The following is a 19078-nucleotide window of genomic DNA, read 5'->3' on the forward strand; positions in this document are numbered from 1 at the left end:
TGAACAGTTAGTTACCCACCATGTTAGCAGTTCTGGTTATTACTATGGTCAAAGAGTAAGTTAACATTGTTAATTGCTCTCATCTTTTTAATATTGTCCTTAAACTTTGTATGACAGTCAAGCTCAAACACATCTTAGATCATTGATATGATCTAAGATGTTTTCTTCTGAGAAGTGAAAAGAGGAAAACTTCAGATTAGAACACCTGCAGCACTGTAATGTGTTTTTATTGCAAAAACCTGGGTTTAAATAAACCACTATATATACAGTGATTAACTCCTGCACTTAATGTACACATAAATACATAATATATTCAAATTTCAAAATAATTTTTTTTTTAATTTTTCTTTCTAAGCAGCAGAAATTTATTTTGATTTGCTTGTGCCAAATTTTGCTGCTGAAAAGAGTGAATTAAAATGCATACCCAGGAATGAAGGGACATATTAAAACACATTTATATACCATTATATGTATATAAACATACTTTTTATATGTCCTTTTACTAAAACCTTTTTCCTTCCATGAGTTCATTAAGTAAATCTTGATGCAATGAAAAAAATGGTTGGCTTGAGTCAATAGGAGTAATCTGTTCTCGCTTCTCACAATAGCAAAAAAAAAAGTCAGATAATTGTAACACAACAATGCATTTGCACTTTTCTCAAAGATCACACCACTGGGAAGAATAGCTGATTTATTAAAAAGTGTAAACCAGAAAATGGTTTTCAAAACCGACTCAGGGTAATAGCATGGCTTCAGTCTTCAATCCTTATTAAAAACCTCCTTTGGTTCTCGTGCTGGAAAAGAGAAGTTAGTAATACACACATAGGCTTGGATGGGAAATTGCTTTAAGAGGTGTGGTTCTTTGGCAAACTAAGTTTGGGAAGCTTTTTGCTGCTGATTAACAAAGCATGACTAATATCAGTTATTAATGTGACATGAATTTGTATAAACTTGGATATAGATATGCAGTGACATATAGACCTACATGTCCAGCATATGAACCTAAAAACTAGTGTCGGGTTTTGTGTGTTGCAATAAACTTACCGGTAAGTCACTCTGCAGGCACATTTTGAGGCAAAGAAGTTTGTAGTGACCAAAAAGGGAAACAAGGCTGAAAGCAGAATCTGTTCCAGGCATATTTATACATCACTCTCTGGTCAAGAGAATAAGTTCCCCTGCACCACAATTCATACCTGGACCTGTAAATACAGAGTCTGTAGCTGCTGATCACAGCTATAGTGTTAAAAGTGACACAGATGCAAAAAAGTTTATAATAACAATTTATATTTTTGCATTATTTCAAAGTATTATTTTAAATGTTTAAGAAGTTAACGGTGTCATGTACTCTGCTTACATCAGTTACAAAGACTGAGGAAACCAAAAGGGAGTAGTATGCAAACGTTTGGGCACCCCTGATAATTTTCATGATTTTCCTTTATAAATCATTGGTTGTTTGGATCAGCAATTTCAGTTAAATATATCATATAGCAGACGAACACAGTGATATTTGAGAAGTGAAATGAAGTTTATAGGATTTACAGAAAGTGTGCAATAATTATTTAAACAAAATTAGGCAGGTGCATAAGTTTGGGCACTCCAACAGAAAAATGACATCAATATTTTGTAGATCCTCCTTTTGCAGAAATAACAGCCTCTCAACGCTTCCTATAGCCTCCAAAGAGAGTCTGGATTGTGGTTGAAGGTATTTTGGACCATTCTTCTTTCCAAAACATCTCCAGTTCAGTCAGGTTTGATGGTTTGATGGACAGCCTGCTTTAAATCACACCACAGATTTTTAATAATATTCAGGTCTGGAGACTGAGATGGCCATTCCAGAACATTGTACTTGTTCCTCTGCATGAATGCCTTAGTAGACTTTGAGCAGTGTTTGGGGTCGTTGTCTTGTTGAAGTATCCAGCCCAGGCGCAGCTTCAACTTTGTCGCTGATTCTTGAACATTGTTCTAAGAATCTGCTGATATTGACTGGAATCCATGCGACCCTCACAGCCCCACAGCAGGATGGAATCCCCACCAAATTTTACTGTGGGTAGCAAGTGTTTGTCTTGGAATGCTGTGTTCTTTTCCCACCATGCATACCGCCCCTTGTTATGTTCAAATAACTCAATTTTAGTTTCATCAGTCCACAGCACCTTATTCCAAAATGAAGCTGCCTTGTCCAAATGTGCTTTAGCAGACCTCAAGCGACTCTGTTTGTGGTGTGTGTGCAGAAAAGGCTTCTTCTGCATTACTCTCCCATACAGCCTCTCCTTGTGCAAAGTGTGCTGAATAGTTGAACGATGTACAGTGACACCATCTGCAGCAAGATGATGTTGTAGGTCTTTGGAGCTGCTCTGTGGGTTGACTATGACTGTTCTCACCATCCTTCGCCTCTGCCTATCTGAGATTTTTCTTGACCTGCCACTTCGGGCCTTAACTGGAACTGTACTTGTTGTCCTCCATTTCCTCACTATGTTCCTCACAGTGGAAACTGACAGCTGAAATCTCTGTGACAGCTTTTTGGATCCTTCCCCTAAACCGTGATGTTGAACAATCTTTGTTTGCAGGTCATTTGAGAGTTGTTTTGAGGCTCCCATGTTGCCACTCTTCAGAGAAGATGCAAAGAGGAGGAGCACTTGCAGTTGGCCACCTTATCCCTTTCTCATAATTGGATTCACCTGTATATGTAGGTCAAGGGTCAATGAACTTACAAAACAAATTTTGTTAGTGCTAATTAGTGCTAAAGGGATTCAAATCAATAAAACGACAAAGGTGCCCAAGCTTATGCACCTGCCTTTTGTTTAAAGGAAAATCATGAAAATTATCAGGGGTGCCCAAACTTTTGCATAACATTGTACCAGCAAGGGAGGACAGAGTAAGTGTACCAGGGACCCAGCAGACAGTCATTCGATTCTCTTGAAAAAAAATGAAAGAAACAAAAACAAATTATACTTAAAATGCAAAGGCAGCACTAAGGAAAGAAAACACAGCTCTAAAGTAAACAATGAATATTAAGGACCAAAAGTTACAGAAAACCTTTTAAAAGACCAAATGAAGGCATTAGGCTGACTTAACACCAAAAGTATGAAATGGAGTAACAACATGATTGAGAAGGTCTAGAAAATTTGCTTTATTGCTGGTCCAACAGGATATAAGACAGTCCAGCAACTGCAAATACCTCTTCCTGAGTTAAAAAACAAACTGCAAAGCAGCATGCAGCGTATCAAATTTAAATCTAGTGTGTTAACTGAGGTCTTTGACTTTCTAAACCTGAAGGTTCAGAAATTGACCTTGAAAAGGAGTGTGTGTTGTACATTGATGAGATGGCAGTCACTCCAAGTGTGGAGTTGCACATGCTTACAGCAACACATGTGTATGTTTAATCCTTCTCCACTTTTAAACTGTCATTACCAGACAGTACTCCTGTGGTGCATCATGGATCATCACAGCAATATGGTTACTTAAAATATTTATACATTATATAATGCATTTTCAGTAAGATTTTAAATGTAATTAGTAGAACATAGTAGAACATCTGTTATGACTTTCATAATATGACAATCTTGTGCATTCAGGATGTTTCCTTATTGTTAATTTTTTTAAACATTCATTCTTACACGTTTTATTCTCACTATGGTCCTCCCTTCAGCACTCCAGACCTGCATTTTTTGTGCTGCTCCATCTGTCCTGCTCTGCCATCACACAGTACCCAGTGCTCATACTGTAGGTTACAGATAAACACAAACAGAAGTTAGGATCCTATAATCTTTTGTGGTGTGGTATGCTATTCTGGGATGCCCTTTTGACCCAGCGGTGGTAGTGAGTGAGAGGAGAATGGTGGCTGTTGTCCCTATTTGATAATACCTCCCACCCCATGCTGACCACAGAACTGAGCAGCTCCTTCACTGCCAGACTGCTGCAACCACGGTGTGCAAAAGAGAGGTTTCAGAGGCCTTCCAGTTGCTGTCACACAGTGGGTCTGTATGTTCAGTACATTACATTTTAATGCCTAACTGTATTATTGTATCAATTTTATTTAAATTATATTTCTTCTACCTTGTATAGTGTACATTTTTCTTCTTTTTTAATAGCATTATTGTTATTAATTTATGCTGCATCTATTTATTCCTGCAGTGTCCACTCTGCTGCTGCAACAATGTGAATTTCCCAATTGTGGGAATACATGCTATCTCATCTCATAATATAGTTATATCCTGAGTATCCTAATCTCATATTTTTATGGCACCTAAATATCCTACTGTAATGGTGGATAACCCAGCTGCTGCTGTTGTGTATTACAAGGGTGTGCTGATAGCATACGCTTATTTTTTTAAACATCTTGTCTTTTTTTTTTTTTTTTAAAGCATCTGATATCTGCAGCTAGCAGATATTGCCAGGCTCCCTGATGTGCCATTTAAGAAAAGAAAGAAAGAAAGAAAAAAACGGTCCACAGCCCAGCCCACTTGGTGATATTAATTTGAATCCTGGGATTCACATGGTAATGTGAAATGCTTTGAAGCGATCCCTGAAGGTCCCCGACCCTCACTTTTGGAAACCTTTGGCGTAAGGAGGGGGTTGAGGTGGGAGGTGGCAAATCAGTTATTTCGACGCTGAACGTGCTGTACGGTTTTCCACAGTAAGCTCTGGCTTTGTTACAAACAAAAGTTCCCGAGCATGACTTTGCATAGGAATATACTTTTATGTTCAAAGTGCTGTTTGCTTTATTTCACCTCTGTGTGAATAGTTTATCTACAGACCGAGGATGAAGAGTAGAGAGTAGAGGAAACGTGGAGGTGGGATGTGAAGTGGTCTAGCCAAATAAATAAGATTTAAACTCGCGTTTTTTTTTTAATCAGCCTGGCAAAATCACGAATAAGCCGACGACGCAGGTGAAAGAATGAGGGTGCAACAATGATTTAAAAACGGGAATCTTAAGAATCAAGTATTTTAAGAGGAGATTTTTCTTTAATCCTCTTGTTAGAGTAGAGGAGGCAGCAGGGATACGCCTGGCTTCTGGAACGGCGGACACCGCTCGGAAGCTGAGATGGGATGTATCTGGGCCGTGTGGAGATCCGTTTGTCCTTGATTGAGCGGCTTGTTCGAGACTTTTTTTCGCCGTGCAGAGGGTGGTCTCTTTCTTTCTTTATGTAAAGGTACGTGAGGCTATTGTTTTTGTACAGAGGTGTATTTTTAATGAGAAGAACCTGATCTGTTATCAGCAGGCTTTTTACGTTTTCTAACCACGCTAACGCAGCTACATTACCCCATATTATTCACGCACCAGTCGGCCTCTGACGGGGTTGCTATTGCGAGCTGATGAAGTCATTCTGTGATCCACTGGTAGCAACAGGGACATCCATAATAGAAACAACATCAAAGCTCTCACATCTTTGACTTGGAGCATTATCATGTTTTCCTGTCAGAAGCAAAAGAGGTTTTAAAAGCAAAGGAAGGGAGAGGAGTTAATAATCTGTTATCATATACACGCTATTAGTAGATGTTATTCTGAGGTTGATCTGATTGGTTGAGCACACGACTGTTCTGAGTTGTCTGCCTTCTCTACTTCCTGACAGAGGATCAGAGCCTGATCACGGAATCTGTATATGATGCAGTATAAACTGAGGTTCTGTTTCTAGGTTGAGTGGCAAGTCATTTATGTGCTTGTTGTTGAGTTTAGCTGAAATTTGTGACTCATTTTCACTAGCAAATTTCAATCATTTTATCTCTGTCCAGGTCTTATTACAGCTCTTCAGGTTCTACATTCTTACGGATGGACCTGCCCATAGGCATAGGAACCGGGGGGGACGTGTCCCCCCCAATACTGGCGACACCATTTGTTTCACACAAAAATTACACCGCGGAGGAGAAAAATACTTGATTTTTAAATCTTTAACTCGCGTGCTTTTATTTTGAAGGCGCAACATAGCGTCATATCACTGCGCCCCCCCCCCGCCCCCCTCTGAACGGTGTTTGGGAGACGGAGACAGCGACAGGAGTCAGAAACTCTTGAATTAGGTAAAACGGTTTGTCGGGAATTTTGCCATGAATATGGCTTGTTTATAACATTATAAACAAGCCATATTCGTGGTCTAGGCAGCCTGGACTAATGTTATTTTTTGTTTTTGACCTTTTGTGTGCTCGGCCAGTTATTAAATGCGGGACTGTAAAGTGTAGCAGGACCCTGTGTCTTAAGTGATGCACACGTGAGAGGTAACACTTTTATTTATTTTTGTTGGTTGTTATTAGGTAATTGGACAGACCCGCTCGCGCATGCCAACAGTGTGCTACGACACCGGGGGAAGCATTGGCGATTCGTGTTGACTCCCTCTGCGCTAAACATAGATGTGTATACTAAAAAAATCGGAAACCCGCAGCTCCCGGTGTCCGGATATTTTAATTCTCCACCGTCGGGGGTCTCCCCCAATGTTTGTCCGGTTCAGATCCGATTTCTCTAAAAAGTTATATTTTTGCAAAGAAAGGTGAATTTTAAACCAGTATGTTGCACACTCACATCCCTCATACCGCCAAGAAAACCCTCTATATCGATTAATTGGTCCCTTAATCATAAAACTATAAAGTTTGTGGCGAATGTGCCACATTGGTCACCATGCCTTTAGGCATGGCAGTACTTTCTGCATTTTGGCATAAATCTTGGCACTGGTGAAATTCGCTAGTGTAAAGCCTACCTTTGACAGGTAGGCCTATTGACTTGATATTTGTTACCACTTTCTGCACAGTGCATCCTGCCTTGTTTTTATCTGAAAACCCTTCACTCTCTTTTCTTTTTCTTTCTTTTTTTTTTTTTTAAAGCCTGTCTGGCAGTTTTCGCAATCGGAATATGATCCGAATGCTCTGGTGTACCAAACATATTTGCTTTTCCAAGAATAGCTCTGTAAGTTTTCCAATAGGCTACTCTTGTTAATGTTTGTATTTTAATTTAATTTAATTTATTTACACTAGGCCTGACAGGTAGAAAGGAAAGGGTAGGAAAAAAAGTGAGAAAGAGAAAAAAAAAAAAGGAGAGAAAAAATTATATACATACATACACACATCCACATATCTATACACATGCACATACACATACACACACACAGTCCTGCTGTTGCTTGCAAATAATGTGTATATGTGCCTCTGTCATGGAACATACTCACCAATGGGGGCAAGAAACTGCAACCACGCCCCCCGTGATCCAGAGGCAAACAGGGAAGGACCCAGGGGACACGGCCTATCCACGGCCCACTAGGAGCTCAGAAGACCCCATGGAAGCAGCCAACCCGGCCCCAAACCACTAGCCAGTCCCTACCCCAGGCAGGGTGCATGAAACTGGGGTGTGGAAGACCCGCCCTCCCCCTCTTCCCACTCAACGTGTTTAGAGTGATGTGTTGAGTGTATGTAGTGGGAAGAATATGTATGGCTGTGTGAAAGCTACAGTGCTATTAAAATTGGAGGGACAGGTGTAATATGAGCACTGAGCAACAGCGCCCATCCACACCACCCCCCAAGGCCTTCAATGTCTAAGATGGAAATAAAATTGAGGAGCAGGCAGCAGTGAACAGAGAAGTGGGGCCACCTCAGCAGCTCCACACACTAACCACTGTGTTTTCATTCTCTTTTCTAATTTGCTCTTATAATTTTAGATATGAACCTCAGAATAGAATGCCTTTATTGTCATTATACAGAATGTACAAAGAGATTGGAGGGCCACTCCTGTTCAGTGCCATGCCATAGAAAGTCCCACTTTCTGAAATATAAAATAGAACTAATAAAAATGTACTGAAAATAAAACAATGTATAAAAATATATACATTGTAAAAAATAAAATAAGTATATATGGGCGTACAGTTTGGTAGTGAGAAAATCTGGGATGACTGTATTGAAAGCTGAGCTGTAATCCATAAAGAGCATGTGAGCGTAGCTCTGCTAATGAACACATCCAGGTGAAGTGTGCAACATCAGCACAACTTTCAATTTTTTAACTAAAACTAGACTTCAGGAAAAAACATCAGCTGACAGTTGGGTAGTATCTGAGATGGCTAGCTCAGTACAATAATAAATGTAATTAAGAGCGAGAGGGTAAAGTGCTTTGAGTCTATTTTTTTTTTGTACTTTTGGCGTGAACAAGAGTGTTGTATGTAATGTCATTTAATTTTGTTATATTTGCTAACAGGTTAATGTTGAAACAATCAAATGATCATTCAAGAAGCTTGTTCAGCATACAGCGAGGTTATTCTTGTGACATTCAGCAACTATTATTCATTAACGCTAGATGTCAAGAAAAGACCATCAGTGGACCTTTATTCAATGTCAAAATGCAGACCCCTTATGAGCAAGCATTTGGTGACAGTGGGAAGGAAAAACTCCCTTTTAACAGGAAAAAACCTCCAGCAGAACCAGGCTCAGGGAGGGGGGGTCATCTGCTGTGACCAGTTGGGGCTGAGGGGAGAGAAAAAAAAGACATGCTGTGGAAGAGAGCCAGAGATTAATGACAATTAATGCTTAAATGCAGAGGGGACAAATAAGGTGAATGAAAAGAAAAAGAAACCCCCCCCAGCAGCCTAGGCCTAGGGTGGTTCAGGGTCACCTGATCCAGCCCTACCTATAAGCTTGATCAAAAAGGAAAGTTTTAAGCCTAATAATAAGAATAAGAATAAGCCTTAAAAATAGAGGGGGTGTAGGGTAAATGTACTCAAAACAACTGAGTTAGAACTTCAACAATTTATTTTTAATTATATTTAATTTATGGGAATGTGTGGCTCCAACTTTTTCAGCAGATTAGGTTAAATTAACGGGCAGCACGGTGGCGCAGTGGTTAGCACTGCTGCCTCACAGTTAGAATACCATCTGGAAGGCCTGGGTTCGATTCCACCTTGGCCCAGGCCTCTCCCTCTCTCTGTGTGGAGTTTGCATGTTCTCCCCGTGCTTGCGTGGGTTTCCTCCGGGTACTCCGGTTTCCTCCCACATTCCAAAGACATGCACTTACTGGGGTTAGGTTAATTGGCTAATCTAAATTGCCCATAGGTGTGACTGAGTGCGTGAATGTGAGTGTGAAAGGTTGTCTGTCACTCCGTGTTGGCCCTGCAACAGGCTGGCGACCTGTTCAGGGTGTACCCTGCCTCTCGCCCTATGACAGCTGGGATAGGCTCCAGCCCCCCCGCGACCCTTAACAGGATGTGCGGAAGCGAATGGATGGATGGATGGATGGATGGAGGTTAAATTAACTTACTTCTTTTAAGATATACTGTTAGGTTTTACAGTGTGGAAATATTTATGGCTAGAGAATATGTTTTTTTTAGGCAAGTTTAGAGAATCTGATAAACTACAAATCCAGTCTCTGAGTGCCCAATAGGGGTTGAATTTGAATAATTTATGAGTTTATTAGCTATCTATAACTTTGCTTTTAGGAAAAACGTCTTAAGTCACATTTAGTAGGAAGGACAATATTTATTTAAAATGTATTTCAGTGTGCATGCAAACATGTACATGACTGTCAAGAATCTATCTTTCTAGTTTTTAGTTGCATCTCTTTTGCTTATTGGAAGGGCATGTTGAGTCCCTACTGATGAATATCATGGACATAATGAGGTAGTTGTTAGATGATATGACAAAGTTTAGAAAGCAGCGCATTACATTAAATGAAAGCGTTTTTTGTATTTGTAGTTTCAGTCCTGACACTCCTCATCTTGCAGATTGGGGGATTATCGGATTGATAGTGTAGTCTGAATTTTGTATGAGTGCCATCAGGTCCATCACACTGAATCAGCCACTTTGCTCTGCACAAGATTAGAAGCACAACACTGCACTGAAAAACAAATATGCACATGAAGGAATGTCAGGTTGTGTTGGGAACAGGAAGTTGTTCCCTCTGGGCCTCATTGTTCTCCAATAATGCTACAGCTATTTAAGGAATGAGTGTGTGAGTGGTGCTGTCTAAGAGGTTTGGGTTTTTTTGTTTTGTTTCTTCTTTTTTTTTTTTTTTTAGCTATTACATTTTTTTGGCCATTAACTTTGAATTAAGCAGAAACTCTTCAAATTAACATGGACACAATTTATCAATTTATAATTTACTTATGCTGTCCTTGTGCCTGTTATCAGAAAAGTGTACCACCACAACGCAACAATGGAGAAGAATATGCCAAATTTATTTGCCTCCCTGTTGTAGTGCTACATTATGATTTAATAAGGCTAATGTTTTAGCTTTTGCTTTACATCTTAATTTAGCCTATGTGATGCCCCATGGTAATGGGTACACTTGGGGAGGTGACCCCCCCAGGAAAGACATATCCGAGATCTCTGTCCAGAAGAGCGCAGTCCTACGAGCAGCTAAGACACTGCGGAACCTCAAGCTCCCAGGCCTCTGGTAGAGGCCCCAAGCTTGGAGAACAAGCTCCCATAAGGGCAGTGGGGAGAGACCCTCATCTGTGGAACCTGCTCCTAGTTTGGATTTGGGAGACAGACACCTGCTCTGTTTTTAAGATTAAGCTTAAAACTTAGCTTTTTGATAAGGCTTATAGTTAGGGCTGGATCAGGTGACCCTGAACTACCCTATAGACCTAGGCTGCTGATACAGTGAATACTTGTTTTTCTTTCATGTTTTTTCACTCTGTTTATACTCCACTCGGCATTTAATCATTAGTTATTATTAATCTTTGGCTGTCTTTCACAGCTTAGCTTGTCTTTTGTCCTGTCTTGCTCCCCTCAGAGAGACAAGACAAGAGACAAATGAGAACCAGAGTTTAATAACTGGGAATGATTAAATAATGTAGTGGTGTATAAACACAGAGAGTGATAAAAGATGAAATGGTCAGTGCATCATGGGAAGCCCCCAAGCAGCCCAAGCCTATTGCATAACAACAGAGGATGGTTCTAGGTCAGCTGACTGGATGGAGATACTATCTTGTTTACTGATCATGTTTCTGATCATGATTATACCCAATATTCTTTTGTTTTTATCTATAATTATGATCCTGTTAGCACAAAATGATCTTGTGTAGAGAAGTTTTGATCTGCGATTTCCAAGTTATTGTTGACCATTTTTATCATGTAAAACGTTTGCACAGGTTATTATCTTGTATTTTGGAATTATTTCGGCTCTGTAAAGGTGACCTAACACAACAAAGAAATGATTGTAAACTTATTGATTTTTATTGAGGGAGTTGTGTCAGTTGCCCTTTTAGTGTTTAACAGGCCAAGTGATATGTTCAGTATTTTGTGGTAATGTTTTGTGTGTTACAAAACATTACCACAAAATACTAAACAGTATTCCTCTCCTCATTCCTTTTGTCTTTTCCCATTACTCAGCTTGCTTATTCTAGTCTATCTTTTTCTCTCCTGTAGGTTTTCAACTTCCCTTTGCACCTCTGATCCTTGTGGACCTTGTGGATCATAGGACCGCCCCTGTCATCAGCTCCTCCTCCCTGGACATATACATAAACACAGGAATATAAGTGGAAGAACTCTGGAACGCTCTTCATCCTTCCTTCTTCACCTCCATGTTGTTCTCTTTTCATAATATGTCGCTGGATGACTTACAAACTTTTCTAATAGCCCCTGAGCAAGGTTTTGCTCAACTATTGATATCATGTTAAAATGGGCTGGTGACGCATGGCAAGATATAAATGACTGATTACAGAAGGTTCAGCCACTGACCCCTTATGTTCATTTCAGTGATAGCTTGTGGAAACTGAAAACTCTCAAGTGCCTTGTCCTAAAGAACGACACCAGGGCAGTTAAAAAAATTTCAATGGAAATATGAGACAGTTCCTGTTGTTTTAAAATTGGGTTGCACTGCACCAAACATTCCATTTTGATGAAGAGGTCCCTCCACCTCTTCATCCTTTTCTTCATGTTACCTTTGAATTTGTTGCACATTTAAGCTGAAAGTTGCTGGTCGTATTTCTTGTGTCCACTACTCTTCATAACCTTCTTCATAAACTTCATAACCTTCCTGCTTGTGTTCTCTTTTCAACCCACCACCATTTGCCCTTCTGCTGCTGTCCTTCCCTCTTGTTCCCGCCCCCAGTCATCCTCTTCTTCCGCCTCCTCTGCTTCCGCCCCTTCCCTCACCGCATTCACTACCATTATCATCGCCACCACCATCCACACACTCAGTCCCACTCTCACCACTACTGGCACCAGTATCACCAGCTGTTCACTTCTACCCCTTGCTTCTCACTGCCTCCCTTCACGACCTCTGTTGTTACCATGGCAACAACTGCCACCACCTCTTCCTCAACCCCATCATCCTCATCATCGCCTAGTGGTAGCGCCAGAGAGCACCTGTTGGCTGTGCGTCGGCGCACTCCGCACACCCGACCATACACGATTGGGCCTGACAACCTCTGCAGCTTCTCAGTGCAAGAAGCAGTTGGGGCCTCCACCTCAGCCTCATCTACAATGCCATCAGGGAATCAACCAGAAACAGCAGGGATGGGGCTTCAGCGGGCCAACAGTGATACAGACCTAGTGACTTCAGAAAGTCGGTCATCACTCACAGCTTCTACATACCAGCTGACTCTGGGCCACGGCCACCTGGTTATCTCCTGGGACATCAAGGAGGAAGTTGATGCAACAGACTGGATTGGCTTATATCATATTGGTGAGAAAATTCACCTGCTGAAGCATGGAAAAACTAATTCAACTAATGGTTTGTCCCCAATTAATATGCAGATTTTTATTATTCTTTTTGTTAAAGTACCCTTGCATGTACCACTAAAACAAAGTTGAAGTTACTTCAGACTAGCAGCAATTCAAGGTGACCTGATAGACCCGGCCCCCATAGCTACAGAAAAACCTTTTGGCTTTTCTCTCTGGCATGACATACAGGCAGTTTGTAAGTTACTTTGATAGCATGGGAGATTTCTTTTGAAAGATTTGATAGGCAAAAGGCTCTCATTTTTAATCAGCTACTATCTGTTTCATTGGCTAAAATAACAGCAGCAGTTTGCAGAGTTTGCAAGCTTTAGGATAAACACTCAGTAAATTAACTAATATATTTCAAAGTAATAATCTTTTTAAAGCTCAAACACAGGAATATACAGTGGAACTGTACTGTAGAGTGAATTTTAGGATGACTTTTGAGTCTGGTAAACATATAAACTCACATAATGAGTTTAACTTGGACTGGTTTTTGTATAGCGCTTTTCTATTCGAGCACTCATGTCTCATTCACCAATTCATACAAACAGGTTTTCTATGCCTAAGTGCTGTCTATCTAACGTTCATATACATTCACACTTCAATTAATGCATCGGGAGCAACTCAGGGTTCAGTATCTTGCCCAAGGATGCTTTGGCATAGACTGGGGAACCCAAGGAGCAAGCCACCAACCTTTCAATTAGTAGATGGCCTTCTGTACCACCTGAGCCAAATCCACCCCTAATGCTGCTGACACTGCAGTGTTCCCTTCCTCAAAATCAGTAAGGAGCAGGGCAGAGATGCTAAATTACCTTGTTAGCTACTGGTCACCCCCACCCCCCAAGACACAGAGGTAATGTGAGGGTAGTACAATAAGTGCCCCTCAAAGTCAGAGGTCAAGTTTTCTGAAAATCTTAAGAACAATGGATGTTCAAATTCATGCTATAGATCCATCTACTTTAAATCTCACGAGTTTGAATCTTGACCTCAAGGTCAAGTCATAGGTAAAGTTTTCTTATGAACATGATAGCTGGAGAAAGATGTAATCAAGGATTTTCAAATTGATGCCACAGATGCATCTACTAAAAATCTTGGCTGACTTAGTTCATAATGCCAATCGGAGAAAGTGATGACATTATTATTGTATGACCATTATTATTCCATCCATCCATTCACTTCCGCTCATCCTGTTCAGGGTCGCGGGGGGGCTGGAGCCTATCCCAGCTGTCATAGGGCAAGAGGCAGGGTACACCCTGAACAGGTCGCCAGCCTAACACAGAGAGAGGGAGAGGCCTGGGCCAAGGTGGAATCGAACCCAGGCCTTCCAGATGGTATTCTTACTGTGAGGCAGCAGTGCTAACCACCGCGCCACCGTGCTGCTTTTGATTGATATGGTGAATAAAGTCACTGAGGCCCACATGAGGCCCCACCCTATTAAGATCTACTGAGAGCTGGTAATTATGTATTCTAGAACTTGTGGTGCTAGGGGTTTTGTGCCACCTAAAGATTCTACTGCCAGGAGGCTGAGGGGCAGCACTGGTGGCCGACAGTATTTTTACCTTTTTGATGGCTTGTCTTCTAATAGTAATTCGTTTTGGGTAAAAATAATTTTCAAATATAGTCCTTTTTTAATACTGGTCAAATGTTAAAATTCTGTTTACTCAAAGAATAAAGTCATGATAATGTTGAAGAAGTGGCCACTGTATACAACATGTAGAAAGATGTATTTTGATGTTGCGAGAAACATGCCCAGTCTCAGTGGTCATGAAGTCATGAAAATAAAGTGAAGTTTAGCTTTAGGATACAGTTAGTCTAGATGGGAATAAAATTTAAATGGTCAATACCCAACCCAAAGCATCATGGATATTTGTACAATAGGTGTTTTCAAAAGGAAATGTGCCACAAGAGCTGTGGCAGAATCGATAAAACAAGAAATTAAAACTATAACTATTAAAACAATGTTCTCATCAGTGAATTAAACAGAAAAAAGATTAAACATCTAGGGTACTAATGCTGGATTGATGAAACTGGATGAATAATTAAACAGTTCTCAGCCAGATACAGTTTTCAGCAAATTGGTAGTGCTCATATCCTGACCCCACAGCAACTCTTTGAATAGTCTAACACTAATTCTAACTTCTCTAGAATCATTCAATTCTGTGTGCGCTTTGAGGTGTCTGTTTCAATGCTATATATATATATATATATATACATATGTGTATATATGTGTGTGTGTGTGTGTGTGTATATATATATATATATATATATATATATATATATATATATATATATATATATATATATATATATATATATATATATATATATATATATATATAAAATTGATTTATGTTTCAGCCTGGGATGGTTGGGGCTGAGGAGAGGGAGACAGGACAAAAGACATGTTGCGGAAGATGGCTAGATATTAATAATAACTAATGAGTAGATGCAGAGTGGTGTATAAACAGAATAAAAAGAGGTGAATGATCCAGCCCTAACTATAAGCTTTGTCAAGAGGGTGTCTCTCTCTCTCCAATCCAAACTGAGAGCTGGTTACACAAAAAAGCAGCCTGAAAGCTGAAGGCCTCCCATTCTACCTTTGAATACTCCAGGAACCACAAGTAAGCCAGCAGTCTGAAAGAAAAGTGCTCTATTGGGGGTGATACAGTACTATGAGGTCTTTAAGATAAGGTGGGGCCTGATAATTCAAGACCTTGTATTTGAGAAGAATTGTAAATTAAATTCTTCCAGCAGGGAGCCAATGAAGAGAAGCCAATATAAGAGAAAAATGCCCTCTCTTTCTAGTCCCTGTTAATACTCTAACTGCAGCATTTTGGATCAGCTGAAGGCTTTCAGGCAGTGGCCAAAGCAAAACCTTGGGTGTGGGAGGAGTTCAGGTTATCTGCTTTAAGCTGCACGTTTGTGAGTTATACCACAGAGTCAGGCACTTCTGATTTGATTTGTTTTTTTTAGAGGAGCCACAGTATCCAGGTTGTATGCAGTGAGGATGTAAAACTACTGACTACTAACTCGCTAGGAGTAGAGTGTAGGTAGCTACTCTGCTCAGAGCACATATGTGCAGCAGAGTCCACCAAACAGTCTATGATAAACGCCCCATGGCTTATTGTTTTTTGATTTTTTGTTTTGTTTTGTTTTGTTTTTTTGTTTTGGTGGTGGGGCGTAATTGGTCTTGACTACCTAAATATTGGGTGGCTGTAGCTCAGGAAGTAGGTCATCTACTAATCAGATGGTTGGTGGTTCAATCCCTGACTGCTCCAGTCTGTACACCAAAGTATCTTTGGGCAAGATACTGAACCTTGAATTGCTCCTGATGCATTAATCAGAGAGTGATTGTGTGTGTGAATGTTAGATATAAAGCACTTGCATGCAGAAATTGCTTGTGTGAATGGGTGAATGAGACGTGCTGTATAAAGTGCTTTGCAGAGGTGGCAAAAGTACAGATATTCTCTACTTAAGTAGAAGTACAGATACTTGTGTTAAAAAATACTCTAGCAAAAGTTAAAGTACTGGTTCAACTTCTTTAAGCAAGTAAAAGTGAAAAAGTACAGGCTCTGAAATGTAAAAGCAGCTCTTTGCAGGATGTTTCTACCAGCTATTTTTGTGCAAAGCTAACTAAACTTTGTGCTATATTAATGTAATAATAAAACAATATTATTACGAGTATACAAACTCTGTTTCAGTCTAAATTCCATTTCTGTTGAATGCACTCAGCTTGAACACTGTTATGTAGAACATGAGTAGAGAAAAAGAAAGAAAGTTTTTAAAAAAGTTCTATTTGCTCTTACCTACATTGTAAAGGGTGACTCTGCCTCACCTGAACAGGAAAATGTACAGTCAGGGGTTACACTGGGATTCAGCAGGTTGTAGTGCCTCAGCCTGGGGTAAAGAATCACAGCTCACAATAATGGCTATTGTGAGCTCCAGTAGATTTTCTTTGTGTCAGGCTGTGATCAGCCTGCGCTGCTGCTGTTCTGTGTGGATTTACACAACTGAATTCAACAAGATGTAACCCAATATTTCATGAGCTATGTTGGCTGATTTCCACACAATAGTGACAGTATACTGTTTATATTGTCATTCATTGTTAATATTTTATATTGACAGTTCGTAGTTGGTATGAAGGTAGAATTCAGTGAATGAATCTAAGCATCAATTCAAACTAATCTCTGCTACACTTGATGTAACCTAACAATGAGCATGGACACCATAGCCATGTCCACCAGTCCAGCACAGATCTTTACAGTACAGCAAACTAACCTGTTTATTATATTATGTTTATTAAACATTTTGAATAACACAAAGTTAGTCTACCTCAGTTTGTTTTGCAAGATGTTTCACAATATGAAAAAACAACAACTTCACATCATCTTGGATCTGTATATGATGTGAAGTTGATGTTTTTTCATATTGTGAAACACTTTAAATTTCAGGTTTATCAGATGTTACTGAGCAGTCCCTACCTTTAAATCTAACCTCTCTTCTTCCTCTCCTGTCCGCTCTTTTACATCTTTCTCCATCTCTGAGTGAACTTCTCTCTTGCTCTTTTCTCTCTCTGGAAATACAGCAGCTGTTATTTTAGCTAGCAGTCACACTGTGAAAATCTGCAGACACTTTGTGTGTTTGCTGATATTTGTTGAGCATTTAGAAAGGTTGCATTTGAATTGAATCCTTTTATTTTTGCTCCCAATCTGTAGTGCTAGCAGACGTTCCATGACCACAACTTAGGGATGCCTGCACTCGGTCTGTCCCACTTTAACCCTTGAGCACAGTGCTTTAAATGATACATAAATGGTTTTAACGCTTTCATGTTTTTGTATGCGATAAACCCCAGGGTGGGTATGCCAGTCTGATTGTCCCTTAATGTGTTATTCTTACTCCATTCATGCTCAGATCGGTTTGATGTTTGAAGGCACGCAGTGACTAGAAAAAATAGCATGTTTTGAAAATATAAGGAGTAGAAAGTAGAGATATTTGTGTAAAAATGTAGGGAGTAAAAGCAAAAAATTTTCAGAAAATCAAATACTCAAGTAAAGTACATATACCCGAAAAATCTACTTAAGTACAGTAACGAAGTATTTGTACTTCATTACTTCCCAGCTCTGGTGCTTTGTACAGTAGAAAAGCACTGCATAAGAACCAGTCCATGTAACTATTACTGCTGCATGGATATATCTGAAGCTTGGTTAAAAAAAAAAAAAAAGTCTGTGTTGCTTTTGCAGCTTTCTTTTTTAAGTGTCAGCTGACATCTTTCAGGGCTCGCAAACTCACATCTCTCATAAACATCTGTTGTGAAAGAGGAGGTTTCAGCAGTAAGTCAAATACTTTTCAGTTTTCCCAATATTTAAACCACAGGTGACTAATGTTTTGTTTGAGAGTGACAGGTTTTTTTTTATCCAACAAAGAAAGCCTAAGCAAACCAGTGAACGGTGAGCACTCCATCCATCCAAGCCCTCTGATTGCTTTGCTAGTATTGATCTATGCATCTGGGGAGAATTTCTACTGATTTTCCAGAATTTCCAGCCTGGCTGCTTTCATAGTCCTGTCTAACCTGTGTGTGTGCATGTGTGTGCACATAGTAGTAAAAGTAATAAAGGCTAACAGTAACATAGCAGGGTTATCAAGGTTTTTTCTTAGCAGTAATTCAGATTCTTGGGTTAATTTCTTGTCCTAAATAACTTAAAATACTCTTAAGCCATTATGAGCTGTTTTTTGTTTGTTTGTTTCTGAAAAATATTATGTAACTTTCAGATTACTGTAACTTGTTTAACCTTCAGTTGGTTTTTTTAATAGGACCAGTTTGCCAGTTAAAAAATTATATTGGATTGGGATAGATGGCTAGAACCATATATGTGTGTGTGTGTGTGTGTGTGTGTGTGTGTGTGTGTGTGTGTGTGTGTGTGTGTGTGTGTGTGTGTGTGTGTGTGTGTGTGTGTGTGTGTGTGTGTGTGTGTGTGTGTGTGTGTTTTGTTCGTTTGTTCAGGTGGTGCAGAATTTCTTGGGCAACCACAAAGCCAAAAACTATGAAGATCTAGTTGACATGCTCATATCATTCAAAAGCATGGGTTGCAGAAAATCACTTAAGATTCATGTCCTTCACTCTCATCTTGACTTCTTTCCACCCAATTTGGGTGATATGAGCGATGAGCATGCAGAAAGGTTCCATCAAGATATCTCTGAGATGGAGACCAGGTGCCAGGGGCGCTATAATTCAAACATGATGTGTGACTACTACTGGTTTCTGCAGCGCCAAACTTCTGTGAAGCACAAGTGCAAAAGCAAGTGTTTGTCAGAATTTTGAACTGTTTAGGCAGACTAATTGTGAACTGTATTAGTTTGAGATTCCTCATATGAGTTGTATACCAGTTGCATACCAGTTGTATGTTTATGGTATACTTTTCTAATAAAATCTTTGATGTTGAATTTGGCG

General features: G+C 39.8%; 1 protein-coding gene across 1 annotated transcript in view; it reads left to right on the plus strand.

Annotated features, from left to right (window-relative positions):
* Positions 1 to 4617: 4617 nt before the first annotated feature.
* The window catches only part of LOC115793840 (E3 ubiquitin-protein ligase HECW2-like), a 60214-nt gene continuing 45753 nt past the window's right edge, over positions 4618 to 19078 (plus strand). The window contains exons 1-2 of the mRNA XM_030748985.1: positions 4618 to 5150; positions 11332 to 12640. Of these exons, the coding sequence (XP_030604845.1) occupies positions 12199 to 12640 (442 nt within the window). The 5' untranslated portion in view covers positions 4618 to 5150; positions 11332 to 12198. The remainder of the gene's footprint in view (positions 5151 to 11331; positions 12641 to 19078) is intronic.

This window comes from Archocentrus centrarchus, chromosome 2 (genome assembly GCF_007364275.1).
Source record: "Archocentrus centrarchus isolate MPI-CPG fArcCen1 chromosome 2, fArcCen1, whole genome shotgun sequence".
NCBI lineage: Eukaryota > Metazoa > Chordata > Actinopteri > Cichliformes > Cichlidae > Archocentrus > Archocentrus centrarchus.